This window comes from Pygoscelis adeliae, unplaced genomic scaffold, assembly GCF_000699105.1.
Source record: "Pygoscelis adeliae isolate BGI_AS28 unplaced genomic scaffold, ASM69910v1 Scaffold84, whole genome shotgun sequence".
Lineage (NCBI taxonomy): Eukaryota > Metazoa > Chordata > Aves > Sphenisciformes > Spheniscidae > Pygoscelis > Pygoscelis adeliae.
The window spans coordinates 4,620,178-4,642,933 of NW_008824754.1; the positions used below are offsets into that span (position 1 = coordinate 4,620,178).

A 22,756-nucleotide genomic window follows, 5' to 3' on the forward strand; every position below is an offset into this window, starting at 1 on the left:
GGTAACGACCCGGCCCAGAGCCTTAACGGCAGGGAGAGGAGCTGGAGTGGCACGGCCCGCGCCGGCTTCACTGCATGTGCTTCAGGGAGAAAAGCTAGAACCTCTGCAGCGCGTTCTACTAAACGTCCAGATCCCTTTTACAGCCTCTGGAGCCAGCTCTCGCTGTATTTGTTCGGTTTGCCGTTGTGGATCAGATAGAAAGCTTTAAAGTTCCTCGAGGCACGTGCAGGGAAGGTCTGTTACTGTGACGGGTTATACTGAAACATAGTCTGTACAGTTCTGGTTTTATTGCCTGTTTGGTTTGGGAGAGTGAACTGTTGCCTCTGTGCTCATGTTTTTAAAGCTTTGCTTTAGGTCTTGCTCCACGTCTAGGTTTATAGCAGTGGCAGGTAGAGCCAACAATAACAGTTTCATTGGCGTTTGTGTCCAGCTCATATTGTGAAGCAAGGTAGACTGGGATAAAGGGACTCTTTAGCAATGGAGCTCTTTCATCCTCAGCACAGGGTTGTGTGTCCCCCTGTTTTCTGATGTTCCTGACGGACAGAGCAGTGGTTGCAGATGCATAGTCCCTGTTTTAGTGCAAGGCCCTTGGCTGGAACTGAGCAGTTGTCAGTATTTCTGGATGAATCTGTAAAGGACTGGGGTACTTTGTAACAGTTTTAAACTAAAGTGAAAGAGGGTAGATTTAGATTTATAAGGAAGAAATTCTTTACTATGAGGGTGGTAAGACACTGGCACAGGTTGCCCAGAGAAGTTGTGGATGCCCCATCCCTGGAAATGTTCAAGGCCAGGTTGGACGGGGCTCTGAGCAACCTGATCCAGTGAAAGATGTCCCTGCCCACGGCAGGAGGGTTTGACTGGATGATCTTTAAGGTCCCTCCCAACCCAAGCCATTCTATGATTCTGCTGACCCAAAACCCGGTTTGTAGCACACTGGTATTCCTGCACACACATAGATGAAGCCTAATAGGGTAGGAAGAAGCTCATCCAGTATAGGTGCTTTTCAGCTGTAGTTTTATGAACAATGCAAGCTGGAATAAACTGATGCTAAAATTGGCAATACTGCCTTTTTTTTTTTCGTGTCAGGTCCTTGCTGCTTTGTTGCTCTTCCCCTGTGCTGGCAAAAACGGTTTTTTGTATTGAACTGGATTGGGGAACTGGTCTGGCTTAAACCCAACCTTATTATGGCCAGGTTATTGGAATGTGCAGTCTGGTCTGAGTCAGGATCGTCAATACACATTGCTTCTGGTAAGGTGTCAAGTGGCCAAAACACTGCTGCCACAGCCCCTGCTGCTCCAGTGCAAGCCTGTGGGCATGCTCTTATTTCCTATTGAAGGATGCAAGACTCATCTCCTTATTTAACAGATCCTGGAACAGCCTGATGAGGTGGGAAAAAAGCTCTTAGGACTGTTTCTTTATTCAGGGGTTTTGTGTGTTTCATTAAGGAGTGCTTACGAGGAAAGAAAATAAGAAAAACATCTGCTGTTAAACATTATGCATCAAGTATAATGTATATGATATGTTCTGGGGATTTACTGGAATACAGAGGATAAGCACAACAGCTTCAGGTGTGTTATTGTATGAAATACCTTTTAAACATCTCTTGCTTTAGCCATAGGAATATGAGGATGCCCAAATGATCAGACTTTAGTTTTAGGCTCTTATTTCTTGGATTAGTTGTTGCCTCAGGTGGAACACCCTGCAGAGGTCGTTTAGGTAAATGCCTGTCTGAAATTGTGAGCAAAAGCTGAATTTTCATTAATCATTAGGTTTATGACTTTAAAATCTTCCATAGTTCTTGTATGCAGTTGTCCTCTCCCTGTTTTACAAGCCTGTCTAATGCCTTGTCTGTGTTAGTAGTCATGTTGTGATTTTAAGAATGCTTTGCTTTTGGTACTGTTTAGTTCTCGAAGTTTGTTCAGTCTGGACAACAGAAGTAGATGGATTAGCATTGGTTTGTCTGGTATAAAACCTCTAAAGCACTTGCGCAGTTTGAAGTCGTTGGAACTACTTGGGCACGTAGAGTTAAGCAAAAGACAAAACTGATTGGAAAAGAGGCAGTTTGGTTGTTTAATCAGCACTGTTTTCGGTTGTTCTCTACAGGATTGTTATAAGATGAGCTGGAAGCTCCCCCGCGGATAGTTTTGCTTTTAAGGGCAGCTTTGTCTCAACTCTTGTGATCTGGGGAGCAACTAAGGGAGTTGTGTTTTGGATGCTATTACTGTTGCTTGGTGCCTCGGTACTGACTTAAAATTTAATTTCTTTTTAAGGGAAATGTTATTTCTCACTGAAAAACTCAAATTAAGACGTTAGCCTGACATGTACATGGTCAGTTCTACTGTTTTGCTCTTAGAAAGAACTGCTGTGTTACTGTTTTAATTCTTCTAGTCAAACTGGACAAGAATGCTTCTAGATTTTTTTTCTTAATTTTTTTTTTTTTTCCATGGGGACAGTGTAGCAGTCTTGATTTTGAGGTGTAAGGAGAAACATCCAAAATTGTCAGGGCATTAATTTTGATTTTTGTCTTGCATGACTATGTAGTTTTGCACCTGAATCTATTGGCTACAGCATCATTGTTTTAGCAGTCCAGCGGCTTAGGGCATTTAAACAACTAGCAAACAAATTTCAGTTGGAACCTTCCTACAGGTGATACAGCAACAAAAATTGGTACTAAAAATCATCAAAACAGCCTTGAGTGTGTTACCATAAAGAACTGTGCATTACTGGTCTCTCCTGGTGCAGTAAGAAGTGTTTTGAAGAGGCATCGCTAATAAGAATATGTACTTTGCTAAAATGCTTTTCGTCTTCAGAGTGCTTTGCTGCTTTCCGTATTCTCAGCTCCCCAGAGGTGCAGGTAGATCTTAGTTATCCCTGCTGTACTCAGGAGAAGAGTTGATGTCTCTGCCTAAGGACTTGTTTCTCTTTGCTTTGAAGTCAGTAGAAGAACTGACACTGACATTTTTTTTTAATTATTTTTTATTTTTGTTGCCCCTAAAGAAATACTTCCTTTGATTTCAATAAGAAGTTGAAATAGGCCTGAGGTAGCATGTCCAGCTCAGCTCTGGAAGAAGATCATGACTACGCAGAGTCTATGCCAAGAAATAACAAATTTCTTTTTCTTTTACCTCTAGGGCTGGGTCCGCTCTGTCCGATCCCAGAAGGAAGTTTTATTCCTGCATATAAACGATGGGAGTTCTCTGGAAAACCTCCAGGTGGTTGCTGATCCCAGCCTGGAAAATAGGTTGGTCAGTTTGAGATACTTGGAGAAATATCTGTGTTGACCAGTGCTCGGAGGGGTCTGCTCAGGCTTCCTTTCCTATCCCAGTGACTCACCGGACAGCTGGAGGAGCCTCCAGCAGCTGACACTGACCACAGGAAAGGCACTGCTGCAGTCTGGGGTCTCTGGATGTGTTTTTAGGATGGCGAGTGTCCAGCTACTCTGTCTCCACGTAGCTGAGGCCTGGTGGTTCACTTGCTTGTCCCGTCAGATTAATTTGGACCTAATTTTCTTAACAGCTGTAGCAGCGTGGGCATTCTGGACTACTGTTGGACTTGCTTGGAAATCACACAACGTAGCCAGGGATAACTGTCCCCCTGGTTTTCGGAGAGCGCTATCCCTCTTCCTATAACAACTTGAGGGCTGGCTCTGTAGGCATACCCCCTAGATGGACATGCCTGTTCCATTATAATAAAATAATGCACTTGTTTTACAGCTTCATTTTGTTTGTCGCTCTCAATTGTTCTTTGGGCTAGGTTTGGGGGTTTCGGGACGATCCAGGAACCTTCTGCGTGTAACTTGATTTCTTTAATTTTTTTTTTTTAATTACTTTTTTTGTTCTATAAGCCTGGTTTGTCCCCACCAGTATCCCCTTCTAATAAAAACCTTTTCCCCTCACTTGTCCAACGCTCCTACCTTGTCTTTAATTCTTCTATAGCTTTGTGAATCTATTCATGTTCCCACTCACATATTTAATAATTTTTCATTTCATGGCTTATATGGCTACAGTATCTCTTGTGATCTCAAGTGGTCCAGCTAAATTAACAGGAATCTCTTCTGAACGTAGTTGAATTTGTGTCAGCGCCTGGCTAAGCTGTTGTTTTTTCTTGGTTTCTTAGAGACCTGACTTTTGGAAGCGCAGTTGAAGTGCAAGGAAAACTGGTCAAAAGTCCTCACAGGATGCAAAACATGGAGGTGAAAGCCGAAACCATCCGTGTGGTGGGACCTTGTGATACTTGGGTATGTCACTGCAGCAGGAGTCCAACTGGTAGGACCATTTTGGGAATTAATTTCAAAAGGTCCGAGTATTTAGCAAAGCATGCTTCAAACTGTATTTTCTTTCAGTCTGAGTGCTCCTGCAGGCTTTGATTTGCCAGCGGTGTCTGTAGGGTATGTCAAAGGAGAAACGTGGGATCACCGTGAAAGTTGTCTTCGAGGGCAGAGCTGTTTCTACGTGGAAACTGGCACACATGCTGGCAGCTAAGAGTGTGCATTTGTCCCACCCTGAAGCAGTTATCTGTGTCAGGTGGTTTACCTGGCAAGTCTGGCCGGGGTACGAATTAGAGAAGCACTGGGACTGGCAAAACAGTCCAGATTGTGCAGATGGAAGAACCGTATCTGCCACAGGCACATTTGGAACCGGCTTGCTGTTGCAGCAGTGAGATGAACAGCTGGCTTTCAAGGGGGCTCAACATCCAGAAGGTGGAGTGTTTCAGAGCGCTACTACCTTCTCTTGTGTTCATGGCTCTTGCTCTGCCATAAGCATTATGAAATCCAAAAAATAACTAGAAAAGATAGGCAAAAGCATCTAGTTCTTCGTTGCTCTGTGATGACAATTGAGTTATAGTAGGCAGAGATGGTATTCCATGAAAAGCAATAAAACTATATTGACTCCAAGTTCTCATGCTCTGATTTTTCTTTCCTTGTTGTTTTCAGTCGTTCCCCCTGAAAACGAAGGAGAGGCACCCGCTGGAGTATGTCCGACAGTTCCCTCACCTGCGATGCAGAAACAACACACTCGGCTCCCTCTTGAGAATCCGCAGCGAAGCCACTGCAGCCATCCACTCATTCTTCCAGGTAGTCCCTTCTGTACCGAGCCTTATGCGTAAAACGCTCCCTCAGTTTGGCTTCACAGGAGCATGTTAGGAGGGAGGGAGTGTGATGTGTTGACTGCGGGGTATGGATTTTGCACACCGTTTTCTTTCCAGGCCTGGGCCTGACTGAGGCCTTGGGCAGACTATTGCTTATGATCAGGTTAGCACATCTGTGGTCTTGTTAGCGTTGTTCTACCCATTTCCTGTTAGTTATTTTATCCCTTTCGCTACGTTGCAGTATAATTGCCTGCAAATGTGTGTGGTCTGTGGAACACAACATAATACGGAGTCGTTTAACCCACCCTCAGCAGTGACCTTACGGTCCTTGGACAGAAGCCTCCTCCCACATGGAAAAATCTGCAATGCAGGAAGGCTACCGACAAACTGACTCAGAGCTTCATGTTATTCTTCTCAGTTCTTACCTTTCTCTTGCTGTGTGGATGCTGTTAGCTGAGATTAGGAGACTCCTGTTTTGATGCATTTCAGACTGATGGGTGGGAGGCACCTGCCTTTTATGAATGTGTCGCTCTTAAGGTGTGGGCACGGTACAGGCTTTGTGCTGGCGGCAGTGAACTAACTCTGATTCCAGATGCCATATAGAGACCACGCGATTCTTTGTGTGAGTAGATAAAGAAAGATAGCAAGGCCTCTAGCACACCTGAGCCCTTTCTTTGAAAGCTGTTCCTTGAAATAAACATGTTTTAGTTTAGATAAACTGGCTTTAGTTTGAGTAGAACCATATTCAGAGCATTCTGATTACAAAATTCATATGTAGTAATTAATATGGCCCAAAGAACAGGTCAGAATTGTTGAGATTGAATTTCTGGTCCTGAGTACGCTGGTATTTGTCGCTTGCAGTGGCAAAGAAGGCTTGCTTGCTCTAAGAGTTATCTGTATGGAATTGCATGGTATTTAGAAGATTTTTTTTTTTTTTTTCAAGAGCTTTATAGAAATACTGTGTCAGGTAAAGCTGCTGTTGGTTTCAGCATTGTGCCAGCTTGTAAGACTGAACCCAACTCTGCTGGGAATCGGTCTTTGCTGGTGTCAAGCCACTAGATGGCATTGCCTACAACAATTTGTGATTTCAAACATGCACAAGGAAGCCAGCTGAGATACAAAAAAGCATCTTACTCTGACAAAGGCTTTACTTCTCCAAATTAACTCCAGCTCAGACTCTGACATATCTTCCCGTTTAAAATGCTCAAGAGCTGAGCAGTATTAAAAAATACAAAGTATCATTAATTTAGCAGCAGCAGCTACACTAAAGTTATTTTTAAAGGGATAAGGAAGATTTAGTCCCAAACCGGATATTTGCAAATGCTTATGTCACAACTCTCCTAGCACCAGGAACATCTGTGGTTTGTTCCATTTCTGATGGAAGGAAAACAGTCTTTTTAAATTGCCACCTACATCATCCCAAGAATGTTGCAATTTCCAACTTGACAATGTCAGGACATACAATAACTAGAAAGTATAATCGTAGTGTTTTCACTGTGGAAAGCTGTAAAGAGCTTAATGGTGAAAGAAAATAAGTGACGTTTTTGGAATACACACTCAAAATTATCTAGACTCCCTGTAACTTTAAAAACTTTTTTTTTTTTAGCTATTTATTTCCAGCAGTGAATGACTAATGCCAAATGCCTTTGGTTTGGATGTTGAAGGCTAAAATGTCATCTTTCAATCTTCTCCTGACTATTGTGGTCCATGTGGGATAGGAACTTGTTTCTAGGCACAGTGAAATGGTTGCAATGTGAATGGCAACCTCCACTTTGCACATCAACTAACTTCCAGGTTTGTCAGAGCCACTAATGTGACTTGAAGTATTTTAGGAGCTTTAATAAGGAGAACTATGCAGGAGGTTTTTATGGGATTCTCATCTTTCAGACCTGTGCAGTTCACATTCCTTTCCAAAGCATGTAAGGGGTGTTCTGTGTGAAATGTGCTTCTTTCCTCATACAGTGGTAGCAGTTGCTGTAATTTAGGCGATTTTTCCAAAATCTCATGTAGGGTTGGGAGGCCCCATGATCAGCAGGTCTCTGAAGTATGCATGGGATTATGGCAGAGACCTGCATTTTGTATTGGTAGGCTGAAACTGCCCTCCCTGGGCAAAACAGGTATTTCTGGCTCCAAAACTTCTTTCTGTGCAGTAACTGGATCTCAGTGGGGAGCTCCTGCCGGGCACTTGGCAAGCCATGGTCTTTGCACCTGTAACCAAGGTAGTCTAGAGCTGACTGCAGGGACTTTGCTCCCTCCTGGTCGTGTTAGGGTACTTCCGCAGAACGCATTGCATGTCCGTACGAACACTTCGGTCCAAATTAATTTTAGTTTGATTCTCAGGATGGGCAGTAAATGCTGCTCCTGTCTTCTTAGCCTTTTAACTAGCTAGTGATAAAGACCAGGACCTGTAATGAATGGTTGATTTGTATTATTGTGGTAAAAGTAGTGAAACTAAGCTTTTAGAAACAATTGGTTTTTTATTTTTCTTTTTTTATTAGTGTTTTGTGTAAATAGACAATGGGTTATGCTACATCATTGCCTGTATCACGGTAATGCTGGCACACCCAGATTTTAAAGGGATTCTCTTTGTACTAGACATTACAGTGACGCAAGAGAAAACAAATCCTGTGTTCACAGCTGAAATCAGCTAGTTCCAGGTTCTTGTTTGCCTTGACACGCATAGGTGTGATCTCTGTGCTCCACCAGTGATCTCTGTAGTGAGACTAAGGAAGGTGACGGTTAGTAGAGTTCTGTTCCCGGTTTTTCCTCTAACATGCTGTATGTGATTGTCTGAGGTCTGCTTGATGTACCCATCTGCTGAAAATTGGATTGCAGCTGGTTTAAAAGCCTACGGCTGCACTGCAGAGAAACCCAGAGAATAGAGGCTCTTTCTTCATACAGCCTTCCTGGTTTCGGAGGCCTCTGCTGGGTCTGTGAACTATTACATGAATGGGTAATTCTCCAGGTACTTAGAACATGACCAAGCCAGGGTATACCCTGGCTTTTAAACAATCAGTTTGACTTTGATATCTCAGAAGATGTGAGGTGGGACTGACATTTTCATAGTGGTTGGGTGTTTTTAAGGCCTCCCTCCCACGCAGTGTGTGATTTCTGTCATTTAACACACTTGATCATTTCTCTTAGTGGAGAACACTGAGAGCGCGTCCTCTGCCCAACCACCAGCTTCCAAAAAGCTGGAAGAAACTGAAGTGTTGAGGCCGTAGGGGTGAATTTGATTGAAACTGCCCAAAAATATAAAAATACTGGGGGAGGTGAAAAGAAAGGGGAATGGTATGGAGAAGGACAGTTGCAAAAGCCCATAGTAATGGCATAAATCTCATTTCTTTATGAAACATGGAAGAAAAAGCACATAGTAAACACTGATTTGTAAATCATGCTAGTATTTAGTTAGTCCTCTGTCTTTGTCCGTGTAAGGCCAAAGTTGCCTGAAAGAGTACATATGCTGTCCTGGTTGGGGACTAATAGCTGAGTTATGATGTGTGCTGGTTGATGTCATCCTTGAAGCTGACGTTTGATTATCTTTAGCTAGTTAACTTTAGTGTTCTGTCTGTTCCAGGATAATGGCTATGTGCATATTCATACCCCCATAATTACATCAAATGACTGTGAAGGTGCTGGGGAACTCTTTCAAATTGAGGTAAGTTGGGTTGCGTAAAGTTCATTTTGATTTTCGCTTGCAGAGCAGTTCTGGAGTCATTGAAGGTTAGATGAAATGTTTGTCTTTACAAAACCTTTCCTTTATGTACTTCTGTGATTATTTTTTTAATATACCAGCCCTTTGCTTCAACTAATAATTTGGACAGAGTTAAAGAGATGCATTACTTTTTTTTTTTTTATTGCTGTTTTGTGCACTAATCAGCACCTTTTGTACTGATGAGGTTTTTCTATCCCCGGTGCTGTGGAAAAGTTTACAAAGAACAACAGAGGGAGGTGGAACATCTTGGTAAACAGAAAGATGTGATCATGAGAGCCCAAGAGAAGGGATGGGATGTTCAGGACAGCCTACTACATGCAAATATTTCTTAGCTTTGAAATGAAGAATATAATTCACCATGAGAGAACTCCTTAAAAGAAAGTCAGCAATACCTAAAACTCCTTTCCTCCTGTGTATATATTCCTCCCTACAAGCTACTCCTGTTGTATGTCAGAATTCTCCCCCAGTATTGGCAGGTCTCCCCATCCATCCACCAAATCGCTGCCACAATCTATCATTATATAAAGTATTTCACGTCTTGGGTCAAAACGTCCTATGAAACTTAAATATGGCTATAACCACTAAGATCTTCCCCACAGACTTCTCATAATTCCTAACCCCCACATCTATGAATCATAAGAAATTGCATATGCCTTTTATACTTCTATATTTGAAATTCACTCTTCTGTCTCAAACAATTACATCCATTGCCACTTATGCTTATTGGCTCCAGCCTTGCTGGTGAATCATCTGTAAGCAAAAGAAAAATTGTTGAGGTAGCAGTTGCTTGCTGCAGGATCGCGTCTTCCACTCTCTGCACAGCCTCATGACAAAAAGCCTCCGTGTACTGGTTCTTCAGGATCTCGAGGTCTAACCTGTGCTACTAGTGATTCCCTTCCAGACCAGTACATGTGGCTCAGCTTTTTGCTTGCTGGGACAATAGAGTTGATTAGCTAAACTAAATTGTTCCAATTTAATTGAGATCCCTTAATGCTACCAAAGGTTCGTCCCAGGCTGTTGCATGCAAATTAAGATGTGAAAACAAGTGACACTTAATGATGAGAACATTATACAGTTTGCAGCTGTACAGTGTATTACGTCTTTGGTACAAATTGTATCCACTTGAAAGCTGTAAAGGATGCAGGACTACAGCGTAGGTGGCTGGTAGTAACAGAAGCACTGATGCAAACGTTGATTGAGGTGCTAAACTGTGAGTCTGAAACTTGTATAAACTGGATCTTAGCTAAATGTGTGGTTCAAGGCAAATCTCTTGCTGTCTCCCCAGTGTGATTGCTTAGGTGTAAATAATACCTGGCTTGGAGCAATGTAGTGACAGATGTGCTTGAAAGGTGTGGAGTAAGTGCCGAGTCAGATCCCATTAAATGGCCTGTGCCACAAAGAAAGGGCTTCAGAAACCCCTTTGCTGCTGGGAAGTTCTCCCTGATTTCCTGTTTCTTCTTTGAGCACCGCTTCATTGTCCGGCCTAGTGTAGGATTTGGTTTTGTTTCTGAAAAGCTCTGTGCAGAATTGGTCTTGGCTAGCAGAGATCCAAGATCACTTGCTATCCTGCTGTGACCACTTGACTCCGCTGGAGCAGTGACACTGTTTCTTGACAGTGGAAATCTGGGGAAGATTAGGTCTTCCTTGGGCCATGCATGTGAGGCTGTCAGACATAAAAATACGGTGACATAAGGGTATCAGACACAAAAATAAGGAGGTAGTATTTGCAGCAAAGCCCAGAATCTCCATATGCTTTTAATCAAACCAACCATCAACACGTTCCCTGTCTGCTGTATTCAGTCACTTTTAAACTAGCCCTTAATTCGCTGCTTGCACAGGCCAAGGGAGAAAATAAATTCCTGTTGTTCTTACGTTTGAGCAGTAGCCAAGAATTATGGAGATGGGAATCAGTGAAAGCAACCTGCAAATTAGATTTTCTTCAATTCAGAATAGAATAGACTGTTTCAGTTGGAAGGGACCTACAAGGATCATCTAGTCCAACTGCCAGACCACTTCAGCGCTGACCAGAAGTTAAAGCATGTTGTTAAGGGCATTGTCCAAATGCCTCTTAAACACTGACAGGCTTGGGGCATCGACCACCTCTCTAGGAAGCCTGTTCCAGTGTTTGACCACCCGCTCGGTAAAGAAATGCTTCCTAGTGTCCAGTCTAAACCTCCCCTGGCGCAGCTTTGAACCATTATTAAAAAAACATTATTAATTTAAAAAATGTTTAAAACCTGTACTTCAAGTTTTAAGACCTGTCCTCTAGTTGTGACCATAACATAAATTGGTGTCCTATTGCTCCTGAATTTGTAGTAGTTACAATACACCTGCTGCTTACAGGTTGTTTTCAGGTTGTTTTTTCTGCCTTTTTTTTTTTAGCTCTCTTGGGCGGTATATAAAATTGATAATCTCACCAGTTTAGCTGTCCTACTGCGGGTGGAATAAGTTGAAAACTTTGGTTGAGTAGCCTTTAGAACCCAAGTAGAGGCTGCTTTTGCACCCGCTGTGACCCATCGCCTTTTAGTAGCTGTCTTCTGACTGGCACAGTTTTAATCCTCTGACTAATGTCTGGTGGCTGCTCAGGCCCGTGCATTCTTTGGAAATGGTGGAAAGTGAAGAGAGCAGGAATCTGTTTTTACATGAGACTTGAAGATACTGGGAAGAAAGTATCCTGAGTTAGAAGGAAAATTCTTTTTGAAAGCATATGATCTTTGATTCCTAGACCTCTTAATCCTGTAGGATTTGTGTTTGTTTATATGTTCAGCCTCCTCACTATCTTTGGTTGTGGGCATACTGATTAGTCTCTGCATAGCTTTGGTTGCGATGTTCTCATACTAGGACTTGGGATGGGGAGGAATCCCTTTCCTCTCTGCTGGGCAAATCAATTCAGGTAAATATTTTTAAAATGAAGTACTGTAACAATGAAAAGAGGGCGGTAAGCAGAGAAAACTTTAAAAAATAAATCACAAGATGATAAGAACTCCAGAGAAATCTTTTGCACTTGAGATTTTCTACACCTGAAAAGAGTAGGTTTGAGAAGTTTGAGGAGAAACTGTCAGAAGTGTGAGAAGAGCCAGGCAGACCCTAACCCACACGGAGAACATCAGCAGCACCAGCTTGTGGATTTCTGCACCTTTGACGGTGTCTGCCTTTGGTGGAACCCTGGAGGGGGGAAGCCCCTTGCTTGTGCTGCCTTCTTTAAAGTAAACTTACTGAAAATGCCAAAAGAGCTTTGAATATTGAAAGCTGGGTTTTAGTAGAATGCAAAGTAGAACAAGGTAATTCTTGAAATAGGGGGAATGCAGATCGGCAGGGTGAGATGGCCGTTTTTATTTTAGTTTAGTTTAATCAGGATAATTCCTCTGTACCAGCAGTCTTAGCTCATCAGGGCAGATCCCTTCCTTGCTTTTTTCTTTTTTCTTCTGAAGTCTAAAATTCTTAGCAGCTGTGTATGTTGCAAGAAACTTTACCCAGTCCCCTTCTGGGCTGCATCCTAGGAAATCTGCCTTTTGTCTTTGTGACCCGGCTGCATGTCTGTTCCTTGCTATTTTCAGTAGCCTCCCACTCTGTCTGCAGTGTTGAAGGCTCCCTGCTTTCTGGGTCTCTTACTCTGTCTTTTTCACTTAGTTCCCTGGAAAGTTTCCTTGTTTGACTGTCCTCAGCTGCTGTGGGGAAGATGCAGGCTCCTCTATGCTCTGGAAGAGTCTTTCTGGCCCAGGACACTCCAGCTGGTATGATGAGGCCCTGGACAGCCGCTTTCCCTGCTGCCCAGCAGCAGCCCTTTAAAAGAACTCAGCATGCAGTGAGTTAGAAAGCACAACAGCTGTATTGGCATTCACAGCTCTTTAAAGTAGATCTCACATGTGTTTTGTATTCCCTGTGGCCTTATTCCTTCCTGGGGACGGTGCTCTACGTGTAAGGGGTGCTGCACTCTACCTGTTGGCTCCAGCGGAGGTAATACGTGTTCTGTATCAGGCTTGTCTCTTCCCACACACATACCTCATTGCATCTGGGTGTTGTTTGACTGAACCCAGGGTCTGGATCAGGCTATTTCATTATTTGAAAGGATACTTACTTAACTGTAAACGTGAAGAACCATCCAGATGTTGTTCTTATCTAAAAGGTATCCAGAGATCAGAGATGGTATGGTGTTTGGTTTTTTGCCACCTGCTCACAGGAGTGAATGTAAAAGTTTCTAGATCCCTGACGGGTGCAGGTGCATGGCTGTGCCTGCTGTGGCACCAGAAATACATGCCTGCTGCTGAAGATGCAGAAACTTGCTCCTACCGTTCCTTCAGTACTGCTGAAAAAGAGCCTTGTCAGCGCCAAGGAAGGCTGGAATCTTCTGGGGAGAATCACAGTTAAATGCAACAGTATTGGTGTCTGTCCAGTGTTTCCCCCTTTAGAGATGTCACGGTCTGGGAGGCACCCAGTCCCTGGGAGACTGGGACTTCGGAGAGGTGCTCAGCAGGGATCAGGGTAAGCTGGAACTGAGCTGAGGGAGGTCTTGCTCTTGCCTTTTCTCTCTCTCCCAGTTTCTGCTCATTTCTACCTGGTTCATCTCTGCCTGTAATTCCAGTCCATATTTATGAGATGTTTGTCTCAGCGGAACCAGCTGCTATTGCCCAATGCAAGTCCAGCTGATCAGAATTAGGACTGGAATTGCAAGGAGGTCTTCTTGGAAGTTACGAATTTTGCAGTGGTTGCCTAAAAAGGAAAACCCAATCATGTTTGTAATGGGACATCAGAGAGGGCAAGTCTGGGTTAAAGATGTGCTGCTGTGAAGCTTCAGCAGCATGGTGTTGTGGGCCTGGGCTAGAGCTACAGCAGTGATTTCTATGAGCTTTTCAAGTCTTCTCTGATCCCTTCATGCATTTGGCTTGCTTAGGGTGAAAGATGGAATCAAACGGTTTATACTCTCCTGAAGCTAATTGCCTCAAGTTAATACAAGACTGACATCAAAGGGAATAATTTTAAATTAAATCATTAGACATTTGAGGAGATGGAGGACAAAACAGGTACTAAATCCAGTTGTTCTCGTGCTTAGAATGAGAATAAAAAGCCTTTGATGTTGACGTCGAACCCTGGTATGTTTATAGCACGTTTACTCTGAGACACCAAGATGTTTCATACAGATTCCCCGTCCCTCTTTCGCCATTGTAATTTGGGTGGTTTTCGACTAGGGAATGGAGAGAACTTGAAAACAAACACATTATTCCCCCCTGTTCTTTTATCAAGTAGGTATTTTGGGGTTGGGAAGTGGGAGCAATGTCTGTCTAATTGAAATAAAAGCACCACAGTGTTGTCGCTTCATTTTGCTAGTCATGGACATGAAAAACAATCTCGCTCTGTGTCAGCAGCGAAGGGATAGCATCACCTACTATTTATTATTTATCTTCTACCAGTGACTGTGGTTGTTTATAATAAAGAAGCAAGCTTGATCTAAAAGGCTGAGCATAAATCTGGGGCACAGGCACTTGAAAACATTGGCCTGATCCTGTGCTTGAATGTGTAAAGTGGAGGAACCACCTCTAGTGGGCTAATTGATATTTGTACATGTGAAATGTGAAGTTGCTAATTATGAGATACCTTCTTGCTGAAGGGACCCCTTCAGCAAGGAAAGGGGAGGCATTTCATTTTCCCTGTGTAGCAGGTGGATTGACTTTTGCAGCTCACATACTAATTATGGGATACCTTCTTGCTGAAGGGACCCCTGTGTAGCAGGTGGATTGACTTTTGCAGCTCACAACATGTGTTCATCAAGCTTTGTGTCTCAAAATGAGGGAGAGGAAGTGGGCAGTTGTGGGAAGGCGAGGCGATCGGATGGTGATGGGGGAGTAAAATTCTACCTAAATATTGCAGTGTTCACTCTTCACCTTCTGTTGGAAGCCATCCAGGAGCTGCTTGCGATGCAGACATGCATCTCAGGATCTCTCAGTGGCCTGCAGGTTTTTATAAGTCCAGCTGAGCTGTAGACTTTCTCACACTCTTCCTCCAGTCACTTACTGTTGTGTCTATTTTGTCTTTGCCTCCCTGAGATTGCATCTGATTTGGAGAATGAAAAATGACACAAAGTCATTATAAATAAACCAAGCCCCAGCTCCTGGGGACAGCTGTATCCTGTTTGTGGATTTGGGGGGGGAAGTGTTGAGATTTCATGGCTGATTTCTTCTGTTCTTTTCCTGCTTCCAGTCTGTCTCTTTCTTGTTGTTTAGAAATTGCATCCCACAGGATTAGGTGGGATTTTTCACTGGTGGAACAAGGAATGTAGCTGAACTAAGCTTGCAGTAGGAGAAACTGGAGTGGTATGTGGCTCTTCTCTTTAGTGTTCTGGCCATGGCTCTGGGGCTGTGGTATGTGGATGTTTGTATGTTTATTAATACCCTTATTGTTTTTGAGCAAATACTCTGGGTTTATTTGAAGAAAACAATAGGGGCCTGCTTCTGCATCCTTGGGTTTTGTTGATTGTTTTTTTTTAGAACTGCAAAACCTATGAAACAAAGGAAGCAGTCCTGGGGTTACAGCCACAAATTGTCATATTTCCATTGATCTCTGTGGAGCAAGGCAAGTTTGCTCTTTTCTTTAGTGTGATGTGGTGAAGAGATAAAACTGCCTTGTGATCTGAGGTCTTTGGCAGTCTCTGTTTTATCTTTCCGATGAGCAGCAGAGCTTTTTGAGAACAAAAGCAACACCTTCCGACTCATTGAGAAAAATGGCAGACTGTAGAATATCAAAGGCTGGTGAACAAGCCTGAGCCTAGCAACCTCCCTGTGACAAAGCAAGTTGGGGAGTAGGGTGGCTGGAGGCAGTGGCATACTTAGCTGAGCTGGCAACACTTAGCATAACTCCTAGGAATTACACTTTGAAAAGTGGGTATTTCAAACTTATCTCAGAAGAACGCGTTCGTTTGGAAGTGAATGTAGATGAGCCAAACCTCAGATTAGCTTCAAAGTTTCTTTTGTCTTTCTCCTGAACCTTTGACTCCTCCAAAGCTTAGGGATGACATTGAAATATAGAAAATGCTGAAACAAAAATCTCATTTATCTTCATGTTTTCTTAAAAGTCACAGAATTGTGACCTCTAGAGATCGTCTAATCCATCTCACTGTGCTCAAACAGGGTCAGCTAGAGCAAGTTGCCCAGGACTCTGTCCTGCCGAGTTTTTAGTATCTCCCCAGATGGAGACTTCACAGCCTCTCTAGGCAACCTGTTCTAGTGTTTGACCACCCTCACAGTAAATAAAAAAAAAAAGTTTATTCTTGTTTTCAGATGAAATTTCATGTGTCTTCTTTTAAAATCTGTGCCCATTGCCTCTTGTCCTCTCAGTGAGCACAGCTGAGATGAGTCTGGTTCCTTCTTCATTCCCTCCCATCAGGTCTTTATACACATGGATAAGACCCCCCTGAGCCTTCTCTTCTCCATGCTGAACAGTCTCAGCTCTCTCAGCCTCTCCTCATATGAAAGATGCTCCAGTCCATTAATCATCTTTGTGGCCCTTTGCTGGACTCACCCCAGTATTTCTATGTCTGCCTTGTACTGGGGAGGAGAGCGCTTCACCCAGCGACCTTGGTGAGTCCCCAGTGCTGTGCGGAGGGGAGGGATTCCCTCCCTTGACCTGCTGGCAGCGCTCTGCCTAATGCAGCCCAGGAGACTGGTGACTTTCTTTGCCATGAGGGCTCCTTGCTGTCTTCTGGTCAGCTTGGTGTCTGCCAGGGAAATGGTGAAGCACAGTCCTTATGCTCAAATGACTTTTAAAGTGCTCGACGTAGAGGTCTTCTAATTTTTTCTTTTGTGCCTGTAAATTAAAAAACAAAAATATACCATCACTTTAATGAGACTTTTTTTAAGACCATTTTTCATAATGAAACACCAAACTTGCTAAATTTTCCATTACTCATGGGTTTTTATGCTTAAAATATCTGGTGACCAGAAAAAAACATGCAAAAGCTGAAATGTAGTTTGTTTTTCCATGCCTATATAATGTGTAAGCTGTGATGTTTCCAACTCCAAATTGTTTCAGTTCTGCTTTCTTTGAAGACTGAATAACAAGTCTTAAGAGGGTATTGCATTCCTTTTTTTTTTTTTTCTGATTACTGTTGGTCTTTTTGCAATGGAAACATTCATTTGCACATGAAAAGGAAATAGCACTGGTTTTAAGTCTGCTAAAATTCGGTGCACCTGACAGAAAATACTCCTCCATTTTCTCATCAGACTTGAAATTGAATTTTGAAGGCAGTGCTGCATGAAGCTTCAAACTTCCAAACAATAGAGATTCTTCCCTTCCCCCCTTCACTGTTCATCTTGGTAGGAAAGAGTTAAAAATCAATACTTATATTTGGAGACTGGGTCGATAGGCTGGCATCTTTCTTTTGGATGTTGCTGGGCAAAATGTTCTTCAACAGATGTTCCAGAGGGATTTTCATTTTGTATGTCTGCATTTCCCAGAAACATGGGATGTGGTTTCTCCACCTGCTCCCAAACTCTGAGGCAGACAAACCCTTAGCTATGTACGCGTTACTTTATCAGGGAGCCAAAAGTCAGAGGCTACTCCAGAAAATCTGCATTTCTACCACTCTGGGTCTCAGACTTGCATGTAAAATGGTGAATATGTCCTTCCAGACCTTTTACTTCACATTTTGTTACCTCCTTCCTTTCTACAATGTCATTCCTCATTGAGCTCATGGATGTTTAAACACGTAAGTTACACAATTCTTTTCTTTGAGTAAAATTTAGAGCTCCCGACATACCCACATGCAAAGACAAGAGGTGAGAAGTGAAGAGCCACATGTTATTTTAGCTTTGTACGAACTCTGTGCTGCCTGCAAAGTTTAGGGCAAACAGACAAATTCTATGAAGCTGTGTCATCTTAACAAGTTACTTCCCTCTCAGCTGAACTGATACAACTAATTGCTGGGGATCCAATTTATGATCCCTGTTAGTTTGAGAAATGTCTGAAAGAACTGCGTATCCTTCCTCTGTGTTGACATGTCCAAGCTTTGCTGGTGAAGCTGGGGGTATGTCCCACCATTCACAAACTTGTTCTGCAAGTTGCTGTGATACCTACAACCCATATCCTCATAAGTCACTGAAAGCGGAAGAGGGAGCTGTGGTATTTCCCACTTAAAGTATGGCTTTTCACTACACAGACACATTATTTGCATTGGACCCCTAGAAAGAGAAGTCCCCAAGAATGCTTTATCTTGTGGGGTTTTTCTTATTGTGTTTGGCTTAAATAGGTTTTAGAGCCCGTTAGCAGTCTGAACAAAGATATGGAGCATTGTATTATGACTTACCACACTGTTGGATTCCATCTCAGCAGTGTTTGGGTTGAATCTCATGGAATTTCTTCAGAGAAAAAAGGGAAAACAAGCCGGGAGCTGTGCTTTCTATTCAAACACCGATAGTCTAACTTCTTGCTCATTTTTTGACTTACAGACGTCAAATGAGGCAAGGGAATCTGCGGAAAAGACCCATTTCTTCAATGTGCCTGCCTTCCTGACAGTTTCTGGCCAGCTCCATTTGGAAGTGATGGCAGGGTGAGCAAAATGAGAAGTTTTTGGCTTGATCTGTGGGATCTTCTCTGTTGGTAATTTTGCTCCATTGGTATCCATTAGGTATCTACCACATGTGTGCCAGAAACGAATTGAGTAGCAGTGGCTGGATGATGGTGTGAGAGGCCAGCCTAGGCAGGGGAAAATTAGACTGCTTTTTAATTCTGGTCTATGAACTAGTTTTAAATATTAGGAGTCGTCTTCTACTTACCATGGATTGGGAATACTGGATGGAGATGTAATCTTTATGGGAATGACTGTGGGATTGTTGCTAATAACTGTAGTACCTTAAGTGTCTTTTTGTTGTTGTTCACACCTGGCATGTCTCAGCAAGAAAATCTTTTTCATTTTAGCTATCACATTCCTTTCCTCTTTTCTCCTTTTATCCCAAGCTTCCTTTTTCTGTCTCCTTCAGTCTTCCTGTTGTGTTTCTTCTTCCTGCCAGTTCTCACTTCTCCTGTTTCACTGCTTTCACACTTGATGTTTTGTTCATTCTAGCCACTAAAGTGATCACAGTCAAATAGTTAATACTGACTTTCATTTAAAAAAAAAAATTTATCCTTAAGCTTTTAATGTTAATATTTCACTGAGATAGTTAGGGGTGAAAGCATCAGTCTGTCAGAGAGACAGTTCCCTTTGATTAGGGGGGGTTGGTCCTCATCTGTACTGAATTTTCCCAATAAATTAACTGAATCAGTACATTAAACAGATGGAGTCAAATCAGCACAATCCCTTATTTGAAGGCACAGTTTTCTGAGCGCTTGCAATGTGGGTTCTCCTCAGACGGGGTACTTCAGCCAAATCACTGCCTGCCAGCTGAATGGCTGATAAAGCCTGTCAAAAACCAGGTCTCAGGCAGGTAGCACTGCAGTTGTTTGCCACGTGCCAAGGGGCTTCATCATGCACTTACAGTGACTTTAAAATCACTTTTAAAGTGATTAGTTACTGTCCAGTGCAAATCTCCTGAAGATGAGAGGGATAAAACCCTAGCTTTAGAAAATGTGAACTTGGAAGATCTGCTTTTTCATGTGGAGGTTCTAACGAGTATTTCTAATAGTATTTGCTGTCCATGCCTCATATCCAATGTTGAGAACCAAATAATAAATGTTTAGCTGTTTTTTTTTTTTATTTAATCACTGTTGCACAGTTTAATTGGCTGCTGGTAAATAGCGGCAGTGAAATTGTTCAAAGGGCAAGTTTTGCGTATAAATCAAAAGGTATAAATTTCTTCAGAAAGCTGTTTTCTGCCTGGCTTGTTATCTCTGAGAGACAGTGTCTCTTCTCAGACCACCTAGGCGGCTGTGGTCTGCTGTAATACTCAAGCTAAAGGTTCTCGACGGACAGGATGTTTCTCATGTGGTGCCCTGGCTGCTGCGACAGAAGCACAGGTCACTTGGCAGCCAAAGGCTGATGCGTCATCTCAGACATTAGCTGGGGAAAGTTAATGAGGAAGAGGTTTGTTTAACTGTAGGGGTGGTGGAGTTCTTGTGTCCCTGAAAGATGATGGGATGACATGCATTTGTATGTGTTAGACTTAATTGACTGGCATGCATTGTGACCTTTATTGAAAGACGTAATTCCACAAATCAAATAAGTCCAAAGAAAAAGTATGGATTGTAATGATTAACTTGAAATACAGCCTCACTCTCTTACATCAGTCTGTTCCCTTTAAATAGTACACAGCCTGCTCTGGGATGAAACAGGAGGCTAAACTGGGCAGATGTAAGACCGGTCTGCTAAATATTTTTTCCATTGATATCACTCAGGTGCACCTTGCTCTCTAAGGATGGGTAAAAAAAATCAATGCTCTTCAGCATGCAGTGCAGTACATTACATTACAGCTTCATGTTCCTATTTTACAGTAGCGTGTTGTTCTTACGGGTATTTTAAATGGATCCAGCGCCATCTAAATTTAGATAAGCTGTGTTTATTCATAATGGGGCATAGCTGTTCTGTGAACCTGCTCCTTTTATTTTATTTAAGCACACTGAGTTTTTGAGGCCTACAGCTCAAGTGGTATTGAATCCCTTCAGTCTTCAAAAATATATCAAGCACTTTTAGATGCAGAAGCACCATAGTGACGCATCACAGTATTAACCCTCTAGGTACTGTGAAACCCTTTCGATACTCTGAAGGTTTTATTTGTGGTTATCGAGTTGGCCTTACTCTGTGAATGGGACTCCTATGTGATCAAAGAGCGTAAATGCATAATAGTAACCAGAGCTGCTTGGCAAATGAATGTGTTTTGATGATGCTTTCAGAGTAGTAAAAAGTGGAAGTTCCTCTCCCCCCAAAACGAAAATGTTCTGGTCTTCCCAATAAACAAAACAGCCAAAACAGTAAAGATTTATGTGTTTTGGATTTGATCCTGTGAAATTTACGCTTTGTTTTAGCCAGACTAAATTTTTCATGCCCAGAAAAGGAACTATTCTTCAAAAATTCCCTTTAGCTTAAATAAAATGTTGACTTGCTGCAGTCTTAAGGTGTTCAGGAACAACTGGTCCCTGAGAATTTGTGGGAGGACACCAAGGTAGAAATGCTTGGGAGACCCTTCCCCATCCAGTCTTGGCCCATATCCTGTTGTGACTTGCTGTGGGACGTGGGAGTACAGAGACAGATCCTGCAGAAATCTATTAGAAACCATGGGTGGAGCAGGATAGGTGTGAGGGGCAGGGAGGAATTTGTCCATGGGGTTTATGTAGTAGGGAACAGAAAAGTCAGCTACTCAGTCATGTCTGTTTGGACTTAGCTTTTAGCTTTACAGAGCTCATGAGCAACTTCCAAGCTGTGGTTGGAAAAGTCTGGGCAGGAGAGGTATGGAGAAGACTTACCAGATGTGTCTGGAACTAAGTCGTCTGCTGTCCTTGCTGAGAGTTCATCTGCAGCCCACAGGGTATCATCTGAATACCCGTGCCTGCGTGCTGTGCAGGGCTCAGGGCTCCATTTTATGGCAAGGCTGCTTGGTGCTATTCCTGATTACAGGAGAGAACAGTGAGCCACTTATAATTTGTGAGTTTTTAACCTTTTTCTTTGAGGAAAAGTGGGAAGAGAGGTGTTCCTGTGTTTATTGACTGTCTGCTGTGCTGTGTATGCTTATTATTGAAGGCAAGGTCGGAGAAGTTCATCTTGCCTCTCAGTATGACGCGAACGGCCTAGTTGGCACAACTTCTCATTTCATTGTACTTCATCTTTGCAGTGACAGCATCTAGGTTGACTGCTCAGGGTGTCTGAATCATTGTCAGCTGCTGTAAATCTATAGGCTCTTTAAGGTCTCCAGAAAAGTCTTTATTCAGTAATACAGCTCTCCCCTTTAGTCTTCTCAGTTTCAGATGAGTCAGTAACCGATGTATGTGGTAGAAGTTTGTAGGACTGTGTGTGTCCCGATAACTGGTTTTAAATGTCATTGGTTTGCTGTGAAGTCCTGGTGGTATTTCCTCACCCCGTGATCCTCCGGTGAGGATAAAGGCCCCTTTGGGGACCTGAACTAGGCTGGAGGGTCTGTGACAGCTGAAGATGATTCAGAGGCATACTGGCGATAGCCAAAACCAATTGTTGCCAAGAAGTACAGCTCACTGGCTGTATTTACTCATTATTTTTTTTTCTCCTTTCACCCGTCTGTACTTCCCACAAGCTCTCTACCTGCTCCTCTCCTTTCAGCCTGTCTTGCTAATAGTTTACATCATTGTTTTGCATTGATTTTCCTTGCACCACGTCTGATCTGAGGCACTGTCTGTTCTGCCTTTTGCATCATGAGCTTAACTAAAACTGCTTTTCTAAAAGCTCTGGGGGCTATCCCCTCCTTAAATCGCAGAATAAGTTCTCTCCTTATTCCTTGCTCTCCCTAGCTCTGTTTCTTTTCTCTTATCAGACCTTCAGTGGGTTTCTCCTCTCTTGTTTGTCTCACGTTCTCCTGAAGTTCCCTGCAAATGGGTAAAAGGCTCAGGGGCAACCTAATAGCAGCCTACTAGGACCTGCGAGGAGGTTATCAAGAGACAAGCCAGCTCTTTGCAATGGTGAACAATAGGAGGACAAGAGACAATGGGGATAAGTTGAAACAAGAGAAGTTCTGAGTGTATGGGGGGGGGGATCACTGAAGACATCAGTCAAGCATTGGAAAAGATTGCTGAGAGAGACTGTGCACTTTTCATCCTTAGAGGTTTTCAAGACCCAGCTAAAGCCTTGAGCAACCTGGTCTGGCCTTCTCGCTGACCCTGCTTTGAGCAGAAGACTGGACCAGCGACCTCCTGAGGTCCCTTCCAGCCTGAATTATTCTGTTCTTCTAAGTTTATTCTTGGTTTCATTCTCATTTTCCTCTCCACCAATCTCATCCACAAGACCATCTTGGTGAATTCTCTCTCTGGTTCACTTTCAGTTCAACATCTCTCCCCAGGACCTGTTTT

At 42.9% G+C, this 22,756-nt stretch overlaps 1 protein-coding gene across 1 annotated transcript in view; it reads left to right on the forward strand.

Annotated features, from left to right (window-relative positions):
* Positions 1-22,756, forward strand: part of NARS2 (asparaginyl-tRNA synthetase 2, mitochondrial (putative)) — a 58,454-nt gene that overhangs the window by 3,308 nt on the left and 32,390 nt on the right. The window contains exons 2-6 of the mRNA XM_009323484.1: positions 3,132-3,241; positions 4,117-4,237; positions 4,934-5,074; positions 8,666-8,746; positions 18,241-18,341. Of these exons, the coding sequence (XP_009321759.1) occupies positions 3,132-3,241; positions 4,117-4,237; positions 4,934-5,074; positions 8,666-8,746; positions 18,241-18,341 (554 nt within the window). The remainder of the gene's footprint in view (positions 1-3,131; positions 3,242-4,116; positions 4,238-4,933; positions 5,075-8,665; positions 8,747-18,240; positions 18,342-22,756) is intronic.